General features: G+C 47.2%; 1 protein-coding gene across 1 annotated transcript in view; it reads left to right on the top strand.

The window, feature by feature from the left end:
* Positions 1-18,544, top strand: part of LOC112944983 (zinc finger protein 423) — a 120,766-nt gene that overhangs the window by 41,739 nt on the left and 60,483 nt on the right. The window contains exon 2 of the mRNA XM_026036496.1: positions 1,352-1,411. Coding sequence (XP_025892281.1) covers positions 1,352-1,411 — 60 coding nt within the window. The remainder of the gene's footprint in view (positions 1-1,351; positions 1,412-18,544) is intronic.

Genomic DNA, 18,544 nt, shown 5'->3' with positions numbered 1-18,544 from the left:
CTCCATTTGAGCAAGGTCCATGAAGCGTTAACTAAGCTCAAAGGGTTTTGGAGAAAAACAAAATTCCAGAATGTATTTGAATGTTAAAATTTTAAATTTTAGTGTTAAAACGAGATATACTTGTGTAAGGGTGCTGTTATGCTAAGGATAACTATGCCTGGAATGTTTCTATTGAGAGGTGGCTAGAGGTGGAGCAAGGCCCGCGGCGCTGGTGCTGCCCTGGGCGCAGGGACGTGCAGCGGGACCGGCGCCTCGCCGGGAGAGCCAAGGGCAGCCCCCCCAGACACAACCCAGGTGAATCCTCCTCTCGGCCACGGGTGTCCCAGTGATGCCACCCCGGACTGGTGTCCCCCACGTGGGCGAGATCAAAGGACAGCAGAGTTCCTTGTGGGGTGAAAAGAGGGGGAAAAGCACGGAATCCAGCTGCATTGACATGAAAGGGCTGGAGACTGTCAGTGTGCAGAATCCTGGCTTTTCTTTAGGAAATACAGACCCATTATTTGCATGCTTTGGGTGCCATGGTGATGGAGTAGGAGGATGATGCTGACAAACTTTTTATGATCCTGAGGAAGGACAGCAAGATTTCTGCAGCCGCGGCTTTCCAGGCACATGGTCTGGCTGCAGCGCCAGGCTCTGCTGTAGACAGTTTATTGTCAGTTCATCTTGTGGCTATTTCCAAGAGTGTGTCAAGAAGCGGGTAAAATTCTGTAGTTCATAACAGGCAGAACACTGTGTGTGTGTGTGTTTGTGTGTGTCATCTGCAAGCACTGGGCACCTGGCTCTGACAGCTTCCACATCGGCCGCCTAAGTACCGTTATTTACGACTGCCACATTACTGAGCATGGTTGTACATCATAATAATTATTTTGGAGTCCAAGATCTGGATTTTTTTTTTCAATTCTTAATGCTATTAACAAGTCACTATGTTGGTATGACATAAGTCAGGCAATTTTTCCTTCATAGGACAGTTCTTTAATCCAGTAAAGGATTGATTTCAAAAACAAACTCTGCGTTGTAAATGCAAAATTCCCATTGTAATGTGTGGGAACGTAGAACATTTTAAATGTGTATGCATAGCATGCAGTGATAATTAAATCTCTATTAAATTTTCATAAGAATTTACTCTTACCTGTTCTTATAGCAGCTGCAGGCAGAAATTCCATATTTAGTAAGGATTTTTCCCTACATTTTTAACTAAATTTCTACCTTATGAATTATTTTACAGAAGGCACTTTATTCTTTTTTGCTCTACAGAAGTCTGTTATAATGCTTTAATGTCATAATAGATGTAGTTTTTTGCTTTCCAGATGTTTATTTTGTAAATCACAACTTATTTTTTGTTCTTTTTCAGTTGAGGAGGGCGAATCATCAGATTTTGCTTTGAACTGGGACTCATCGGTGACTCAATCAGGTAAATATTTTAGGTTCTTCTGATTGCAAAAACTGCCAGAAAGCTGCCAGGGTTTTTACAGGAACTGTATTTTGTGTGTCACATTCCTGTCTCCAGTCCAAGACTACCCACTGCAACACAATTTTTATATCAGTTCCATATGGTCAATAAAATCTATTACATACAGAGACTAATATACTCTTATCCTCTGGAGGGCCGTTCTTCCTTCTTGTGGGCACACTGAAGCGGGTTGTGATTTCTGCAGTGTAACTGCTTTGAAGTTTTCTGCAATGGGCACTGTTGCACATTCATTCCAGTCTAATTGCATAAAAGCGACTTTAATAGGGATCTTAAACTTCAGCCTCGGTTGCAGGGTGTGTGTTGCTCGATGGAAGCGGGGCCGCGCTGTCGAGGCTGGGCAATGGAAGCAGTGCCTCGGCGCCGCAGCGGCGTTTGCCGTTTGAACCAGTTCTTGGCTGTCGACAGCATGGACTCTAACGCGCGCCCTGGACTTGCTCATCTGTGGTACATTGAGCCTCAGTGAAAAGAGGCTCAGGAGAGTGAACACGGCAAAGCAAGTTTGTGTTAGATGTCTTGATAACACAATTGTTAGGGTAAGGCTACATCTAACAGTACGGCAAGTCACCAACCGCCTCTAATTTACCATTTGTGCTGTGTGTGATGGTATTTAGCTGCATTTTTTGCCCTGAATGTTTGGGAAGTTCTCAGAATATTTTTGGTTTTGGAGCCTGGGGCCCTTCACATGGGCTCTGTGCTCTCAGCAGCTCGGTGGTGGTGTGGGAACCACGGGATCAAGCAGCAGCCTAGAAATTAGCAGCTCCCCGAGAGGTTGGTGCTTCCCTCTTCTCTGATAGCAAATATCTGCTGCTGTGCATCCCGTTAGACTTAAGGGAGGCCAAGGCTTGAAATGGTGGCTGTGGCAAGTGCAGGAATGTGGGGTTCCTGAATGGTTTGGGGATGATGCTGTGAGACAAGCTTGGGAAAGGGGTCCCCCACATTGGCTGGGTGAGCTGCCCAGGAAAAGCAGAGCCCCGTGTTGCAGAGCGGCCGCGCGCCCCGGCAGCTCCCGCCCGTGAGCAAAGCCAGCCACGCTCCCGGCCTGCGCGCCTTTCATTACGTGCGTTTATGGTCTTCCTGTTTGCATTAGCTCCAGTTGAACTTCAATAAAGGGTGGAAAAACACTCCTCCGCTGCTCGTTCCGGGCCTCCCTGGCCCGGGGTGACAGCCCTGCAGCATTGCCGTCCTGCCTTAACCCTCCCCAGCAAAAAAGGCAAGGGAAAAACAAACAAACACAAAGGCAGAAGGCCCCAAACCGGACTTGCTAACTCTGAAGCTTTTGCCAGATGTTTTGGATTAACATATTTTCCCCCTCCTTGTCCACACGTGTTGGCGCATCAATCTGTGTGCGCACACACACACACAGTGACTCCTGCTCAGCCCCGTCCTCCCCGGCGCTGCAGCACATGCAGCAGCCCCAGCGTGTTGGGGAGCGGCGACAGCAGGTGGATTTTAAGTTTTAAAAGACATATTTTTTTTAATAGTAGCGTAGCAAAATATTTATACTGATGCGATTGTGGAGAGTGAAGGGGCTTTTACTGCTTTAGCTTGTTTTGTTCACAAAGCCAGTGTAAGAAATCCCTTTTGCTGGCGCAAGCGCAGCCTGTGGTGGCAGGGATGCTGCTGCACTAGTGATCACAGCTTTTCCTAGGTCAGGCTCGGCTTGCTCCGTGCTTTCAGGGCAAGGAGTCAGGCAGCAGCCTCCCAGTTCTCTTTCTGTCAGTGAGATTTCTTTCACTCAGTTGTACCGAGGACATAAATAGCTGCCCGGCTCCAGAGCTCTAGTTGTGTTTGCCAAGAAAATGTGTCTAAAAATGAACCAAGGGCTCTGGACATAAAACTGGTAACTTGCCACAAATCCTGGATTACGGAGCGGCGCTTTCAAAGCCGCCTTTTTCCCTTGGAGGCTGCTGGGAGGGCCTTGCCGTGCGTTCGGGCTGCTCCGTGCGCTGGCCTCGTGCGGGGCTCCCTCCGCTCGCCCGGCATCCCTTCGGCTTGCCCGCTTCGGGCAGTGCTCCTGCTCCAGGTGGGCTCCCAAGGGCTGCCCCTGGCTCCAGTGCTCCGCACTAGTGATGCCAGTGCAGGGGACCGGCCCACTTTGCAGGACTTCAGCGCTGAGTGACTCATGCTCAGGAATTTACTCAAAAAGCAGCTGGAAATAGCTTTATGAGATTTATTTTTCCTTTTTTTTTTTTTTTTTTTTTTTTTTTTTTTTGTACTCTCATCTTTAGAGCTGTGTGTATTACCTTGGAGAACCAGGAAAGCACAGGGAGGCAGCGGCTGCCCTGGTGCCGTGGAGAACAATGCCCGTGTGCAGCAGCCGCCTTTAACAAAGGGCATCGCACAAGTTTCCTTCCGCCCCGGCCTTTGTAAGCACTCCTTCCTTACTGTAAACCGAAGGAGAAAAAAAATGCTTTTCCTTTCCCCTACCTAACCCCGGGTTCTCATTTGCTGCCTAGCAGCAGGTGGGTAACGTTGTGGTGCTAAAGAGCGAGGCTCGTTTTGTGCATGGACGCAGAGTGGGTGAGCAGCGGTCCGGGCAGCTCGTGGAGGCCAGCGTGGGGCTGGGGCTGCCCCACTTTGCACGGGGCTTTGGTGCTGCCTCGAAGCCGGGGGCAAGAGAGCAGGGTTTAACGTTTGTGCGGCTCAGCCATGGCTCTTGCAATACATCACAGCAGTATTATCTTGAAGAGCAACTGGGGACGTTCTAAAGAAGTAAAAAGTCTTACTAAATTTAGAGAGAATTTAAGGCATTTTTAAAGACCCATGAAAGCATTTTACGTGGGGGCTGCTAAGGAGCTTCTCATTATCCTGGCTGTGAGGCCCTGGGGAAGTTCAGCTGAGTCGTGTGGGGCAAATGGAGCCCCAAAACCCTTGTCTCCCCTGTCAGCTTTCTGAGGGGAATGGAGGGATCTCCCTTAAGCGAGGTAGCTGCCAGGTAGGGTCTGCACGAGGAAGAGCTGGGGCACATGGGTGGGTAGCAGGAGGTCTCCTTTACTCTGGGTTTTTGGGGAGAAAAGGGCAGCTTCTCACTGTGGCTGCTGGGGCAGGTCTTGCAGGAGGAAGAGCTGTGGTGGGGAGGCACCAGCAGCAGCTGTGGAGGAGCTAACCACAGCTGCTCGCTCTGCCCGCTGCGCAGCTTCGCAGAGCTCTGTGAATCACAACTTTCACTCAGGCCTGCGGAAGAGCCATGGCTTTTGTAGCATCAAATCTCGTTTCCGTTGCAGAAGGAGCCCTAGGTGAGATGGATGGGTTTTGTGAAGTGAGCAGAGATGCAGCCTAGCAAGGGATTGGGCTTTGCCTCTCTTTCCCCTTTTCTATTTATCCAGTTATGATACAGAAAATGTTTTCTCCTGCCTCGCTTTTACCCTTCTGCCGCCGGTAAAGCAGAGAAGCTCAATCTTCCTCCTCATGCTCCCAGGCTTGTCCACCCTGCAGGGTGCCCACTGGCATGAATTGCATCCTTGGGGTGCTTCTGGGGACCCTGTTTCTGGGGTGCTTCTGCCTCGCTTCCCAGGCAGGCTCCAGGGAATGTCTTATTTAACCTTTAAATGGTAGAATGCTAAGAAATCCTCCCAGAATAAAATTTTGTAGCCCACCCTCTGCTGCAGAACGTTGAAAAGGCAGGTCTCAATTCAGCCTGCATCATCTTCCAGGCGCTGTTCATCACCCTTTCTGAGCATCTTTACAAACTTAGGAAATCTTTAAAAGCTGATTTTATTAATAAATCAGTACTAGAAGATTCTGGTTCAAGTGTGCAAGGTTTCCCAAAGACCTAAACCTTTACTAGCAAGGATCATAAGAGACTTTGATAACTTTCCTAGTGGAATATTGTTTCAATATGCTAAGATAGATTTTCTCAGTTGATCTATTTTCTTATGGGGATTTTGAAAACAGCCTCTGTTTCTTCTCTGCATGGACGGTCTGAGAAGTCCTTCCCCAGCGGTCGCAACCGTGCACCAACAGGACCGTGGTGTCGATATGTAGCCACGTAGCTACAACAGAGCCAGGTGCCTCTGATTTCAAACATCTGCCCTGGGCACGGCCAAATAAAAACTGCCTAGAAATAAAGCCACAGAGGCTTCCCAGGTGGATGGTGGCTGCGGCCTGCTGGATGTTGGGCACATGGCTGGACACACAGTTATTTGAAGCAGTTTTCATTTTCCTTGGTAAGACTTTGGGTTTTTGTGATGTGGCATATGAGAAGTATGACGTATTACGGCATTTCCTAGAAAATACTATTACAAACGTTAATTGGGCAAGTTGCCATGTTAGTGCTCAGGAGGAGAATTAATTTCCATGGTAAAACGGGGGAGGAAAGAAAGGCTCGCTTGACGCAAGCGGCCACGTGTTTGCTGGGCTCCTCAGAGGTGTGTTCGATTGCCAGGCAGAGCTGGCCCGGGTGAGCCGAGGGGCTCCCTGCGTCCCGCTGCCGGGAGCAGCCCTCCCTGCTCTTCACCTTTCCGTGGTGCTGCCCAGGCCCAGGCCTGGGGCTGCGTTTGGATGAACATTTTCTGTGAGTTTTTTTTTTTTTTTTTTTTTTTTTTTAAGATGAAAATTATCTCTCTTGTTTATGGTGGTCCACTGGGGCTTAGCCAGCAGTAATGGGCTGAAAGGAAGCAAAGGGGATCCTAGGCGGAATGTCAGGAAACATCTCCTAATAGAGAGAGCTGAGAGGCCGGGCCATTATCTGCCATTACTGAGGTCATCCTCAATCCGGAGCGGGCGACGCACTTGAAAGCTGTAGGGGCGATTGTGCCTGGCAGCGCGACGGATAAGGCGGCCTAATAGGTCTTGCTCATCCCTAATTTACCCGATTCTGCTGGGCTCAGGATTTGCTAAAATCCTGCGGCTTTTAGGCCAGAAGCAGAGTGGATGGGCCAGCAAGTTGTGCTTTCAAGAGGTTATTTCAGTGAGGCGATTTTAGGTAGGACCTCAAAGCGCTTTGCAAGCGCTAATGAAGCCCCCTGACCTGGTAGGAAGTGTCTTCCTACCCCAATTCCCACCTCTCCGTCTCTGGACAGTCATGTGTTTGCACCAAGAAATAAGGTTCTTGCATGGTCTGCGCTCGCGCGGTGTCCGAGGGGCTCCGCTCAGGCAGGGCTTGAGCTCCGCGCGGCCGCAGCGTGTGGGGAGCAGGCGGGACGGCGCCGAGCGCTGCACCCCCTGCAATTAGCCGCTGAAGGGAGATCTCTGGGAGAACAATTTCTTCAGGAATGGCTTTGGCTCATTTACACGTTGCCGTTTCACCTGGTAGCTCAAAGCTCCCAGCCTGAATAAATGTAATCGGAATAACAGAATAAACCACACTGGCCTGTTGCTTAAAGGAGAAAAATCAATAAAATATAACGGCACAGTGGTGGATCGCCTTTCTGAGGGTAAACAGGATCTTAAAAACAAGGATGTAGAGGAAGAATAACAAATGGCATAAACAAACTTTGCAGCTTCGTTTTCTGGGCTGAGCAAGGCTATTGATATGCAACCGCAGCGAAGATCTGTGTGAGATTTGTGATATTTTGTCTAAATAGTCTTTCTTCATTCAGGATCAGGAGACTAGAGTGGTTGAGTTGGAAGGGACCTCTAGTGGGCCTTACCCAATGTAGACTTAATCTGTAAATGCTTCAGCAACCATCGTCTCTCTACCTTGGGTTAAGTTGTTGTCCTTAAGCTGTTAAGCCTGCTCTAAGCTGTAGAGCAAGCGTGTACAAAGCATGGCTTTCGGCGTAAAACCGAAAAATACAGCCAGATATTCATGAACGAAAGGCGTTTTTAAGCAAACGTAGCTTGCAGTTTGCTACAACAGAAGATAGATTTGTGTTTCAGACATTCAGAGTCTAACGGAGCCTTTTCAGGACGGTCTATAAGGAACCATGATGTCATTGTCCAAATAAACCAAACTTAGCTCGCGGTCGTATATTTGTTGTGTATAATTTCAAATGAGAAAACTGCTAAGTGGGACCACTTATAATGAGATTTGAGATACCCTATGGCTCTCACTTGGAGACAAGTGACCTTTGTCTTTTTGAGGCTGAGCAGCAGCGCGATGAAGATTTAATAGCTGTGTGCAGAGACCTGGCACGAGCCTGGGAGTGCGAGGAAGAGGTGCTCCATGTGCCTTGCTCTACATATTTCTGAATTCATTGAGTCTGTGGCTAACATCCCTACATGTTTGCATGTTTTACTTGCCATCCCTCCTTCCCCGTGGATGGCTTTGGCATTCGTTAGTGTAAATTATTAGGCATTCACTAAACACTGAGTAGAGAAATGAAAAAAAACACTCACTTTGCTTGGAAACACTGTCTGTATTACATAAAGCTCTGACAAGATCAAGCCTCTAATTAAATTATCTGGCACGTAGACAATTCTGCTCTGAGATCGGCTGAACTAATGTGTAGCCATTAGCTAGTACAGCCACCAAATCAGAAGTACCAAAGAGACAATTTACATCGGGCCACAGCGTGTTTTAAAAAATTGTGGTGAGTTGTGAAGCCTGTAACGTTAATTGCCAGTTAGCACATTGTAATTGCTGCAATTATTTGCAAGTAAAATGATGTAAGGGACTTGCCTGGTGGTTCCCGTACACTTCACGTGTTGGTGAACCACTAAATCTTCCACTTAGAATTTTGCTGCTTCTTTTAAGGACATGAGAGGCGCTTGCAGCGGCCGATGTTGTCTGCGAGATTGCTGCGTGTTGTGTTCAACAGCGGCGAGCGGCTGCCTGAGTCGTCATTAGCAAGATGGGTGGAAACGGCTGCTGCTGGCCAGGGCGCGCGGAGCCGGCGGGCAGCGCTGCTGGAGCCCAGCTGGGAGAGAGCCCTCAGCACCGACTGGCAGCCTATTGCGTCCCCTGCCACGCCGCGGAAGTGGGCCAAAAGCTCCTCCGTGTGGGATTAAAGGGATGTGTAATAGATTAAAGATCAAAAATGTTAATTAAGAAATGGTCTTTTCTAATAAGATGCCTTCAAGGGCATAGGACCAAAAAATGAGGAAATATCTCATTTTGGCAACCGTGCGAGGGTTGTAATGAAGCTGGAGCGCGGGGTGAGGGGGATGGACGCGTAGAAAGGCTCATTTTTAAAGACGTTTCCTCCGGAAGGAATAAATCAATTAGCAATAAAAATGTAAATAGAAAAGTCAAAATGGCATTAATGTGAATTGTATTGAACAACATGTGCAGTGTTTTAGCTTCATGTTTTCTTAAGGATAGCTTGGCAGTTTGTGACTGATAAAGATGGACTACTTCAGTTTATTGGTATTTAAGCAGTGGTATAGTAACTTGGCTGAAAAATAACCACTTTTGTTGGAAGCTTTGATGCATTTGAAGTGAATCCATGCAATATATTTTTTTTTCTAATTTAATTTTCTAGATGTGGAAAGTCTAGCACCTTCCTTGCTGTTTTGCAACTTTTATGGAGCGTACTTGGGGAAGGGACGGACTCCTCTCCAGCAAACCCCAAGGCTCTCGTTTCCCAGCTTCCTGCAGAGGGGAGAATTTTATATTTTACAAATAAACCAATACACAAGTGCTACCTTTTGTGCTAAATCCAAGCGGGCTGTGAAGGTTTATTGCATCATTGTAACTAAAGCAAATACTTTTCTTTTTTTCCTTTAAACTTTTACACCCTAGTTAGGACTCCGCTGTTGCATTTTGTTTTACTAAACTCATGAAAAACCCCAAATGAAAATGGGGTGTTCAGCTGCATTTTTCCCTGTGGGGGTGATGGCAATTTGCTTCCTGTGCCATCCTACTCTTTCTCCTCCTTGGTCCTCACTCTGCAAGCTGCAATATTTCCTGAGCGAGTGATTTGCTGGCATAAAATGGAGGGACCTGGGGGCAAATTTTTCCCCTCTCGGCTGGAAGCTTTTGCCGGGATGGAGCCAAGCAGCAACGAAGCGAGGCTGCGCGTGCGGATGTGTCCTGAGGCCCTCGCTGCTCTTCCCGCCGTGGCTGGAGAGCCTCTGCCTGGGGAAGAGCTGCGGGAAGCGCTGTGGGAAGCGCCGCGGGTCGCTCTGGCCCCACGGGCTTCATCCCCAGCCCTGGTGCGGATTCCAGCAGGATGGAGCGCCCGGGGTTCGTGCGAGGCTCGGGGTTGTGCAGCGAGCAGTTGGTGCTGCCCACGTGGCTGTTGGAGGGAACAAAGGCTCGCACCGGCTCTCACAGAGCAGGGTGGTGGTTTTCCCTGGTTCTCCCTTAATTTGGAAAGGTTTCCAGCGCCCAGAGCTGGGGCTGAGGTGTCGTTGCCGAGCCTGGACCGGGGTAGAGGCTGTGTTCAGGTTATGCAGCACGAAATTCCTGTGGCCTGATTTAGTGAGATATGTGCGCCCCGAGGGAGATCCTGGTCGTCTCTGCTCACGGAAAGAAAATCCTAGAACTTTTCCTTATCCACACATGTTAAGTCGGGCTGTTTCGCAGCTCTCACAAGTGTGGGCGGGAGGGAGTGATGGTGCCTTGGTTCTACGGGCCGGTTTCGTTGAAAGAAGGGCACGGTCAGGACCTGAATTAGCCCTTAGTGCAGGACACCTTGTGCTAGGCGTTTTTTTTTGTCACTGTTCTTAGTTGAAGCTTTCTTCCAAATAATTTTGAAAAATGGTGTCTGATTAGATGAGTAATCTGTAATTTTTCCTTTCATTGGAATAGGAGCGACTTCAGCATTGTTGGTTTAACCAAGTAGGTTATATTTGTGAAAATAGGGTCAGCTTGTGATGCTGTCATTAATTTGTACAGAATGTGTGTCACCCACAGAAAGAGTTGAAGAAGCTGAACTTTATTTGATAGTAGTTCATATCGAGGTCTTTGCATTTAGCCCAGAAGTCCGAAGCAGATGACTGTTTATCCCGTTAAATGAATGAAAATGGTTCTGTGCAGAAAGCATTTGGCTTCTCTTCCTTGATCATATTAAACAAAATATGCTTATTGCCAGATTTCCACAGTAACATTCAGGAAGCATATACAAAACCAGCAGGATTAAGCAGCTATAACTGAGAGCAGCATTTGGCCTATCATCTCATGAAAAAAAAAAGCAACTTGTGGTAAAAATTTACTTATTTTTCACCAGCAGTGAAACTCGTATGTATTGGCAAATAGCCAGACTGGTAAAGCACCTCCTGGATAGGATGCAGCACGACTCCACATCTTTTCCTCCTTTTTTCCTTCATATATTCCGTGCTCAGAGAACTGTAGAGTTGCAGGCGTGAGGACTGTCACCTCCGCAAATGCTGTTTGCATTTGTCCCTGCGTTTGTGTGGTGACAAGCAAGCGTAGATACTCCTGTATAACAGAATTAAATTATCTCCCATTTTTCACCCTTACTTCAGAAGAGACATCTAAGCAGATGAAACGTGTTGTTCAGCACTGAGGGTGTTTTGTGTGTGAAATTGAAATAAGAGTCAGGGCTGCTGCTCCTGCAAAGCTGCTCTTGAAGCATGGGGACGGCTTTCTTGTGTGCTGAGGCTATAAACCTGGTGTACTTGAAGTGCCTTTTTGATTTGCAAAGAGACGCAGATGCACCCCGTGCACCGGGCGCGTTGCAGAGCCAGCAGCGACTGCTAAACGAGAAAACCCATCACAGGAGCTAAGTGATTTTAGCTTGATACTGTAATGAAATATTTTAAGACCGTATCGAGTTAATGAATATTGTGGCCAGCCTGCGTAATGTGTTGAGGATGTAGGAAGTGGAAGCACTTTAAAAATAGACTCGGAGCTGCGTTTGTGGCAAGGGGAGTGCGAGGACCAAGGAAACCCCTCGTTGCCGACACGGGAGCCGTCCCATGTTCCCGTATTCTTACATTCCTGCTGCGTTTCACTGTGCGCTGAGCAGTTGGGTACGTGAGGTGCTCAGGTGTGATTTTTTCCTCACCGTCAGCAACTGAGATGCTAAAGTGCAACTTCGATAATTTCAGGGATGAAATTGGGGCTGGGCCCCTGCAAAGAAACCTCCCTTTTTAGGATGGTTAATTTGTTGCGGTTATTACTTTTTACCTAGTGCAAAGTACACAGGGAATGGGGCTAGCAAAGAGCATATCAACTAAATTAGGGTTAATTACAAGTTGTCCCAAATAGCTGGTGCTTCATCAGCAACTGAACAGCATGTAAATAAATCTAATTTCTCTCCAACTAAACTCTTCAGAAGCTTAATTACAACAGAAATGGTCTTCTCCCCTATTCCCCCCCTATTTTTCCTTGGTGAGAGCGGGTCATTACGGCTCTGTCTGCAGCAGGTATCACAGCAGCTTCACATCCCACCCTCGCAGGGCTCCTCTGAGGCCAGGGCAGAAGTGCAGGAGCTTCCCGCACATCCAGAAGAGCCCAATTAAAAGAGTTTGCAAGAAACTTCAGCAGCAGAGAGCACCAATGCAAAGGAAAAAAGCAAACCTCTACATTCTGGAAGGACTTCGGTTAACTACCCAAAGTGTTTCCATTATTTGGATTAATGGCCATCTGAATTTCTTTCCCACTTGTAGCTGTTGCCACCAAACCCGACACGTGGGACTTTGCCCGTTATTTTCCGCCGTGGCCTCACCAGGCCCAGCGCGCAGGCAGGGGCCCTGGCAGCTCTTTTGGGTCACACTCTGTGTTCCCGCCTGTGGCTCCCTCTCTGGAGACATGCATGGTTAGAGCAGCCATTGAGCAGGACAGGGCGTTAAAGTCCTTTAGCCTTTACTCTTTCAAATCCTTTCCACGCTTTCTTCTCCACATCCGACCCCAAGGAACAACCCAGGAAAATGTTAAGAGGGGAACTGTTACCACTGCAAGGAGGATCACCGCACGGGATGCAGCTAACTTATTATTCCAGCGGATTATTCCAGAGGTAAATAGCCAAACACCTCTAGTTAGAAATAATTTATAAGGGGTAAGCCCAGACGGAGCGCGCGGGGCCGACTGGCTGCGTAGGGCACTGCCAAGGCCTCGCTCAGAGGGACCCGTTTAGCTCATTTGGAGCTTCATTCACCCTCCGCACTGTTGTTCCCATGTATTTTTTATCTCTGACTATATTAAAGCCAGTGCGTGCCTTATTACGCGGAGTCACGTTGCAGACTGCCCTAAATTAATAAATGAGCGGGAGCAGAGGCGCACGCAGCAGAAGTTGAACAGCGTGAGCCGCGCATAAGTATATTTCACTTAGCTCAAATTTAAACACTCTGCTTTGCTCGATTTAATTATCTGAAATTACTGAATTAATGGCTTTGTCGAGTGAAACGTGTGGGACTTCAGAGTTTTGCATGAAAGGAGGGAAGCAGAAGAGGAATCTGAGGGCCTAGTTAGTTTTGACCGGGCAGCCGGTGCCGAGCGGAGCCGCCGTGCGGGGAGCGGGCGCCGCTGGGGCCGTCTGCCCCATTCCCGCATCCCGGGGCCTCCTGGTGCTCACCAAGCCTGCCTGCCCCGGCTCCTTCCAGCGCCTTTCCCCAGCCGTGTAAATAACGGGAAGGAATAGCCTGCGGCCTGAAATGTCACTGCAGGAACAACAGCCGAGTCCTGGGCCTAGATAGCGAGCAGGATTAAAGAAAAATAAACAAGGATTTTGCATTTTGAGTTAGGCTGGGGGATCCAAACCTTTAAGTACATAGTCACCTTTTGTCACTTCTGGTAAATTACATCATCTACATTTTTTTTTCTCTCTTTAAAAATCAGCAGGTTTATTTTAATCAACAGTTGCAGCAGATGGTATTCTAAGCAGAGCTGGTCGATATCTTATTTTTTCAATTGATATGCAGCTGCAATAACAAGCCACATGTGCATTTTGTTAGGCCTTCCAAATTTTCTGTCTGCTCAGGGAGCTATAGATTTAAACTTTACAGATATCTGGCTTCACCTTAAAGTTAAAAAAAAATACATATGTATCATTCATGCTGTTTCCTTCAAAGAAAAATGTTTTTGTCACGACTATAAATTAAAAAGCAATTAAAATGTCCAGTGTTAAATCTGAGAGCAGGATGTGGTGGAGCTGCTAAAAACAGTACACTTGTTTTGAGCAGAGATTTGACAAATACTGAAGATGCTTGAATTGTTGAGATGTTAATATGGTTAAATAAAATGACAGTGTCATTTTTGGAGCTCAAAAGTTGCTTTGCCTTCATTGCATTAGGATGCTCATCATTTCTAAACAAGCTCGTGTAGGCCAGAGTGCTAGAAGTGTGTTTTCCTAAAGAAGTGCCCTTGCCTGGCAGACAGATTTCTGGGTGTATATAAATTTAATTGAGCTCAGCTTTGCTTTGAGCCGGGTGTTATGGGCTGAGCATGGCAGTCGTGGGGCCTGGGGCAGCCATTCGGTCTGGCGCAGTGCCCTGCTCCCTCTCCCCGAGTTGCCTCCCTCCAGATTCTCCTGCAGAGCTTCTTGTGGCAGGGACGTGATTCCATCCTGTATACGCAGGACCTTAAAGCCCTCGCCAAGCGCTGAAGAGCTCGTGCTTGTTACGTGCTGTTAACACTGTGAAGTACAATCCCAGCGCTGCCCGCATGCAAATAAATAACAGTGGCTTAGATATTTGTCCACTTTTCAGCGCAGAAATGCATTTGCTGCATAATGTAGTAGCACCTAAATCATTTTAGTAAAAGCTATAGAAAGACTGAAATACTGCTTGCAGGTAAAATTAAATTTTACTGTTTGCTGTTATTTTTATGATTTCCTCTTTTTATGCTTATAAAGAGATATGATGCTTAATCATTATTACCATTTTTCTTGTTCTCCTTTATTTTATTTCTTTCTCTTATTTTACCGTCCTAGTGTCTGAAAAGTTAGTCTACAGGCTAAAAATTACTTTAAAATACTCACTAAATGCTTGCTTATTTTTCTTATAGACACAGATGCCTTTTTAATGTGTCTGGTCAGCTTTGAGGCTCCTATTTTTGTTATGATACATGAATCACTAGCCAGAATTTTTAGTGTGCTCAGTGAACGGTAAATAGAAATCCCAAATTTTCAGATAAATCTTTTTGATTATCTACTGAGAAATTCCCTTCAAGAAAACGGTGTAAATTGTCCCACACTGAAAACTGGAACCTGTGCCGAATTTGTGCCTAAATTGAAATAGTCTCTGTAAGCTCCTCTGAGGAAGGTGAGGGGTTGCCTTCGCAGTAATGATTTAAACATAAACTGACCCTTGATGAGGGAGTTGGAGTTTCAGTTTAATGCATTTCTGCAGTTTTCCCTTGCCTTCAGTGCCTTCAAATTCCACACAAATAATTCCTTCATAACAAGTGCCTTTTCAGAAGATGTATGCTGCTGACAGTTAATATAAAATTATTGCCCCTGAATGCATTTTTGTAATTACTTCCCAGAGAACTGTCTTTGTGTTAGAAGACATTTCACACTTTAGTAACATAAGTGTTTGGGGAGAACATGAGTAATAATTACAAGCAGTCCTTCAGTGAAAATAAACCTAAAAATTATTAAAAAACCTAACGTTAAAGTTGGTTAGAGACAGTGAGGAATTTATTTAGCATGTTATGCATGTCTATATATTTTCCAAGTTTAATAACCCTTCAGTAAGTAAACTTAAAAAGCAATAAAGAACAGAGAAACTGCTTTCTAATTTTTAAGCAATAATGAAACTAAAAACTGATTAAAAGTGACATGTTACTAGAGACAGAATAAAGAAACTTAATCTGAATGCTCCTATAGGAGATTTCTGCTATAATGGAAAATGAAATGACTCACAGTTTGATCAATAAAAAAATTAGCAGCATTTAATAAAAGGTTTTTCCACCATGTTGACTAAGGGGTATTACGAATGTCTTGAAATCAAAGAAAATCAGGATTATAGGTTGAGTTTATACGTGTTGAGTATGTGGGATATAAAAAATATTGACTGAGCAGAATCGGTGGGCTTAAATGAGATCCTATATGTAAATAAATAATAAAGCAGAGCATGGGGCTAGGGTCGTTCGTGGAGATGGCTGTGTGTGTTGTGGTGGTTGTGATGTGGGTGCTGATGGTGAACTTGTATCCGCATGGACGCGGAGGGCGAAATGGTGGCTGCGCTGGAGAGCAGGGGCCGCTGTGCCGGGGGCTCTGTGGAAGCAGGCCGGGTTTGGTGCTGCCTGGGCCCAGCGTGGCCCGGTGCCGGCGGGAGGCGCGGGCCGGGCAAGGCAGCAGTAACGAGCAGTGTGCCCGGCCCTGGGAGGCCGCGAGGCGACACCGTGCAATTTTCAGGGGCCGAGGGAGGCCTCGTCCTCCAGCTTCTCATTAGAGCCCCGTGGCATGATCGATGGCACACGCGGTGTCGGGCTCAAGGGGCGCCGCCTCTGGAAGGGCGGTTGGGCCGTGACCGCCAGGGCCGGCGTCCAACTCGGCGCCGCTCACTCTGATGCGGCAGCTCCAAGATGGTTCCATGTGGGGCTGGTGGAGGCTGCTGTGGCACCACATGGCCAAGGCAGGACAGCCTGAGAGGTGCCTTTTGGCGGTTTGTTCCTCAGCGTCCGTGCTGCAGCGTGTGCTTCACTGCGTGCACCACGGGGCCCTGGCGTCCAACGGCTCGGCGGGTTGGCACCGCGTCCCTGCACCTGAAGTTGCTCTGGGAGAAGCGCTCCTCAGCGCCACGTCCAGTGCTGTGGCCTAAAAGGAGGATGTTGGTGCAAGCCCCACAACTCCAGATGGTTTTGTTCACCCATAGTTGTGCGGGTAAGTGAGAAGATCTAAACTCTGTATTTGCTCCACAGCTTTAAAAAAAAAAAAAAAAAAAAAAATTAGTTTGCTCCTTTTTTAATTTCTCTGGCCTGCCTTTTGCAAGGTGTCACCCACTTCCATGCTCATGGACCCGTTTCCTGAGCCTGCAGGCAGAGTAAGGAACGAGGCTGGGGCTCAAGCCGCCCTGTCAGCCCGTGTCAGAGCGGTGATGGGTTCACGGCGACGTCTCCAGCGACACGTCCGTGCGATGCCCGGACTCCACTTCGCTGGCGTTGGCCAGGGCCCTCTCTCGTAGGAGGCCCTTGGCTTCCTCTCAGTGCGCTGCCATCACTGGCCTGCAGCTGGGGCTTCAAGGGAAAAAAGAGGAGGGAAAAAAAAAAAAAGAAAACAACAAAGGAGCAAAAGGGGAAGAACAAACAAAATGGGAATGGAGGGCAGCGCTCCGTCGGGCGGGAAGGCCAAGGCGTGGGGAGCACGCGGCCCCGCAGAACATCCCCTCCTCGAGCAGCACTGCGCTTGCTAAATAATTTATGCGCGATTCATCGCTGTGTTATTTGACATACAATTATGTCAAGCAATGATAGTTTTGCAAGGTTGCCTGGCGGATCAGATTCGCCGGTCAGCAGGGAATTGAAAAATGTTTCTGGAATTTGGCTTTGCAGGCAGGAATCTATTTTCTTATCTCACATTGTACAATTTATTTTTCCTAAAGCAGTGTGCTAAATTATTTGTTTTTGTTGGACTCGGTCAAACAGATTTATCCCTGGCGTAGCCACGAAGTTTTGGAGCGGGCCCAAGGATGAATTTGTCGCAGTGTACTCGCCCGCTCGGCTGACCTTGGGGTTAACCGTCAAAAGGCAAAACCACTGCCATAAAAACCCCTTAAACCATCCCAAAGTTGCCTAAATACTTGGTGCTCCTGGTGGCAGCAAAAGCAGCCTGGAGGTGCTTTCTCCAAGCTTTCCATTAGCAGGCAGCATGGAATCAGGTGGCAGTTCTTTAAATTAGATTTATATACTTGGACTATTTTTATAGGTTTCTGTCTTATAAAACTGGAGGGTTGACATTCTGATTTATTAACTATCAACTCTACAGGACATGCAGGGTTTAAAGAGATTGAATGAGCTGTAATGTTTGTGATTCAAGTGTGAGATGAGAAACTGTAAAAAGGTGTGCCAAGTAAATATGACAAAATGGAAGTGATAATTTGAATACGTGCATTAAATTATGTGTTAAGTTAAGCTAGCATAGCTTTAAATGTAACTTATTATTTGGCAAGGCAGCTGTATAAAGAGAACCAGAATTACGCTCTTTTTCATTACAATAAGTTTTTATTAAAGGGAAGGCTATAAAGCATGAAGTTCAGAGCACCATGTTTTATTGAATAAACATAGTACAGATGAGGAGTTGCAATGCAGAGAGCTTAGTGAGTGATGCTTTTCATAACCAAATTCTTAAATTCCTTATCTGTGTATAAGTGGCATATCTGATTTGTTAAGATGCATGTTATATCGTAACCTTAATGGAGATTTTCTAGCAGGAAGGAATGTATAATTTAACAGTAAAAGAAGCTGAGAACGTGTAGATCAGCTAATTGCGAGGAGAGGTGCCACGATCCACCACAAACAGGCATTGGTTTTTAATATTGCCGTTGGGAGGCGAAGGGGCTGTCACGCTCTGAGGGCCCCCCGGAGGACAACGAGGCGCTTTCACGCTGCCCTGCTCGTGCAGAAGTGGGTGCAAACCGGGCGCTTTCAGCCCCAGAGCCCCTAACAGCCCGTGCCCCACAGCCTGCTCTGCAGCTGGGGGTGTCTGCAGCTGCTGGAGGGCTGAATCCTGGGGCACATGAAGAGCTGTGGGTCAGGCGGTGAGGGCAGTGGTGTTACCCCATGCTTGGCTTGTAGGCTGGGGTGAGAAACCCCCTGAGATATCTGACAGTCCCATGCAATGACATTGGCCTTGTCACCAGAGTGGTGGCGCTTGGGGCTTGCTCACCGAGCAGACAGACCTACGTTGGTTTATAGGCCCTATATGTGTTCTTTGTGAGTCTTAAACTATGATCGTATTTTATTTTTCTTTTCTCTCTCTCTATCTCTCTTTCCTGGATATTAGTAATATTGGGGTTTGAGGCAGTGGGAGCATTAGGAGTTAGGATTCAGCACGTGCCTTTCCTTGGCAAGCTGTAATTAATCTTGCCAGGCTTTTAGGCTTTGAGAGTCCAGTCTAGGCAATGAAACACTAGCCAGTTTATGTGACAGAACTGGAGACTGCTGCTCTGCACCCACCAAAGCAGCTCATAAAAAGCGTGTTTGCAGGATTCACACCAAGCAGTGGCGCGTGCAGCTGAGAATTGTTGCACCGCATGATATGAAAACGGCATTAATATAATAAAAGGTGTCGGGAATAACGTGAGAGCAGCTGTAATTAAATGTGTCTTAATAAGCACAACATC

Source organism: Nothoprocta perdicaria, unplaced genomic scaffold (genome assembly GCF_003342845.1).
Source record: "Nothoprocta perdicaria isolate Ctin4 unplaced genomic scaffold, notPer1 scaffold_18, whole genome shotgun sequence".
In the NCBI taxonomy this organism is placed as follows: Eukaryota; Metazoa; Chordata; class Aves; order Tinamiformes; family Tinamidae; genus Nothoprocta; species Nothoprocta perdicaria.
Note: the sequence above shows the minus strand (reverse complement) of the source record. Positions and strands in the feature narration are given on the sequence as shown.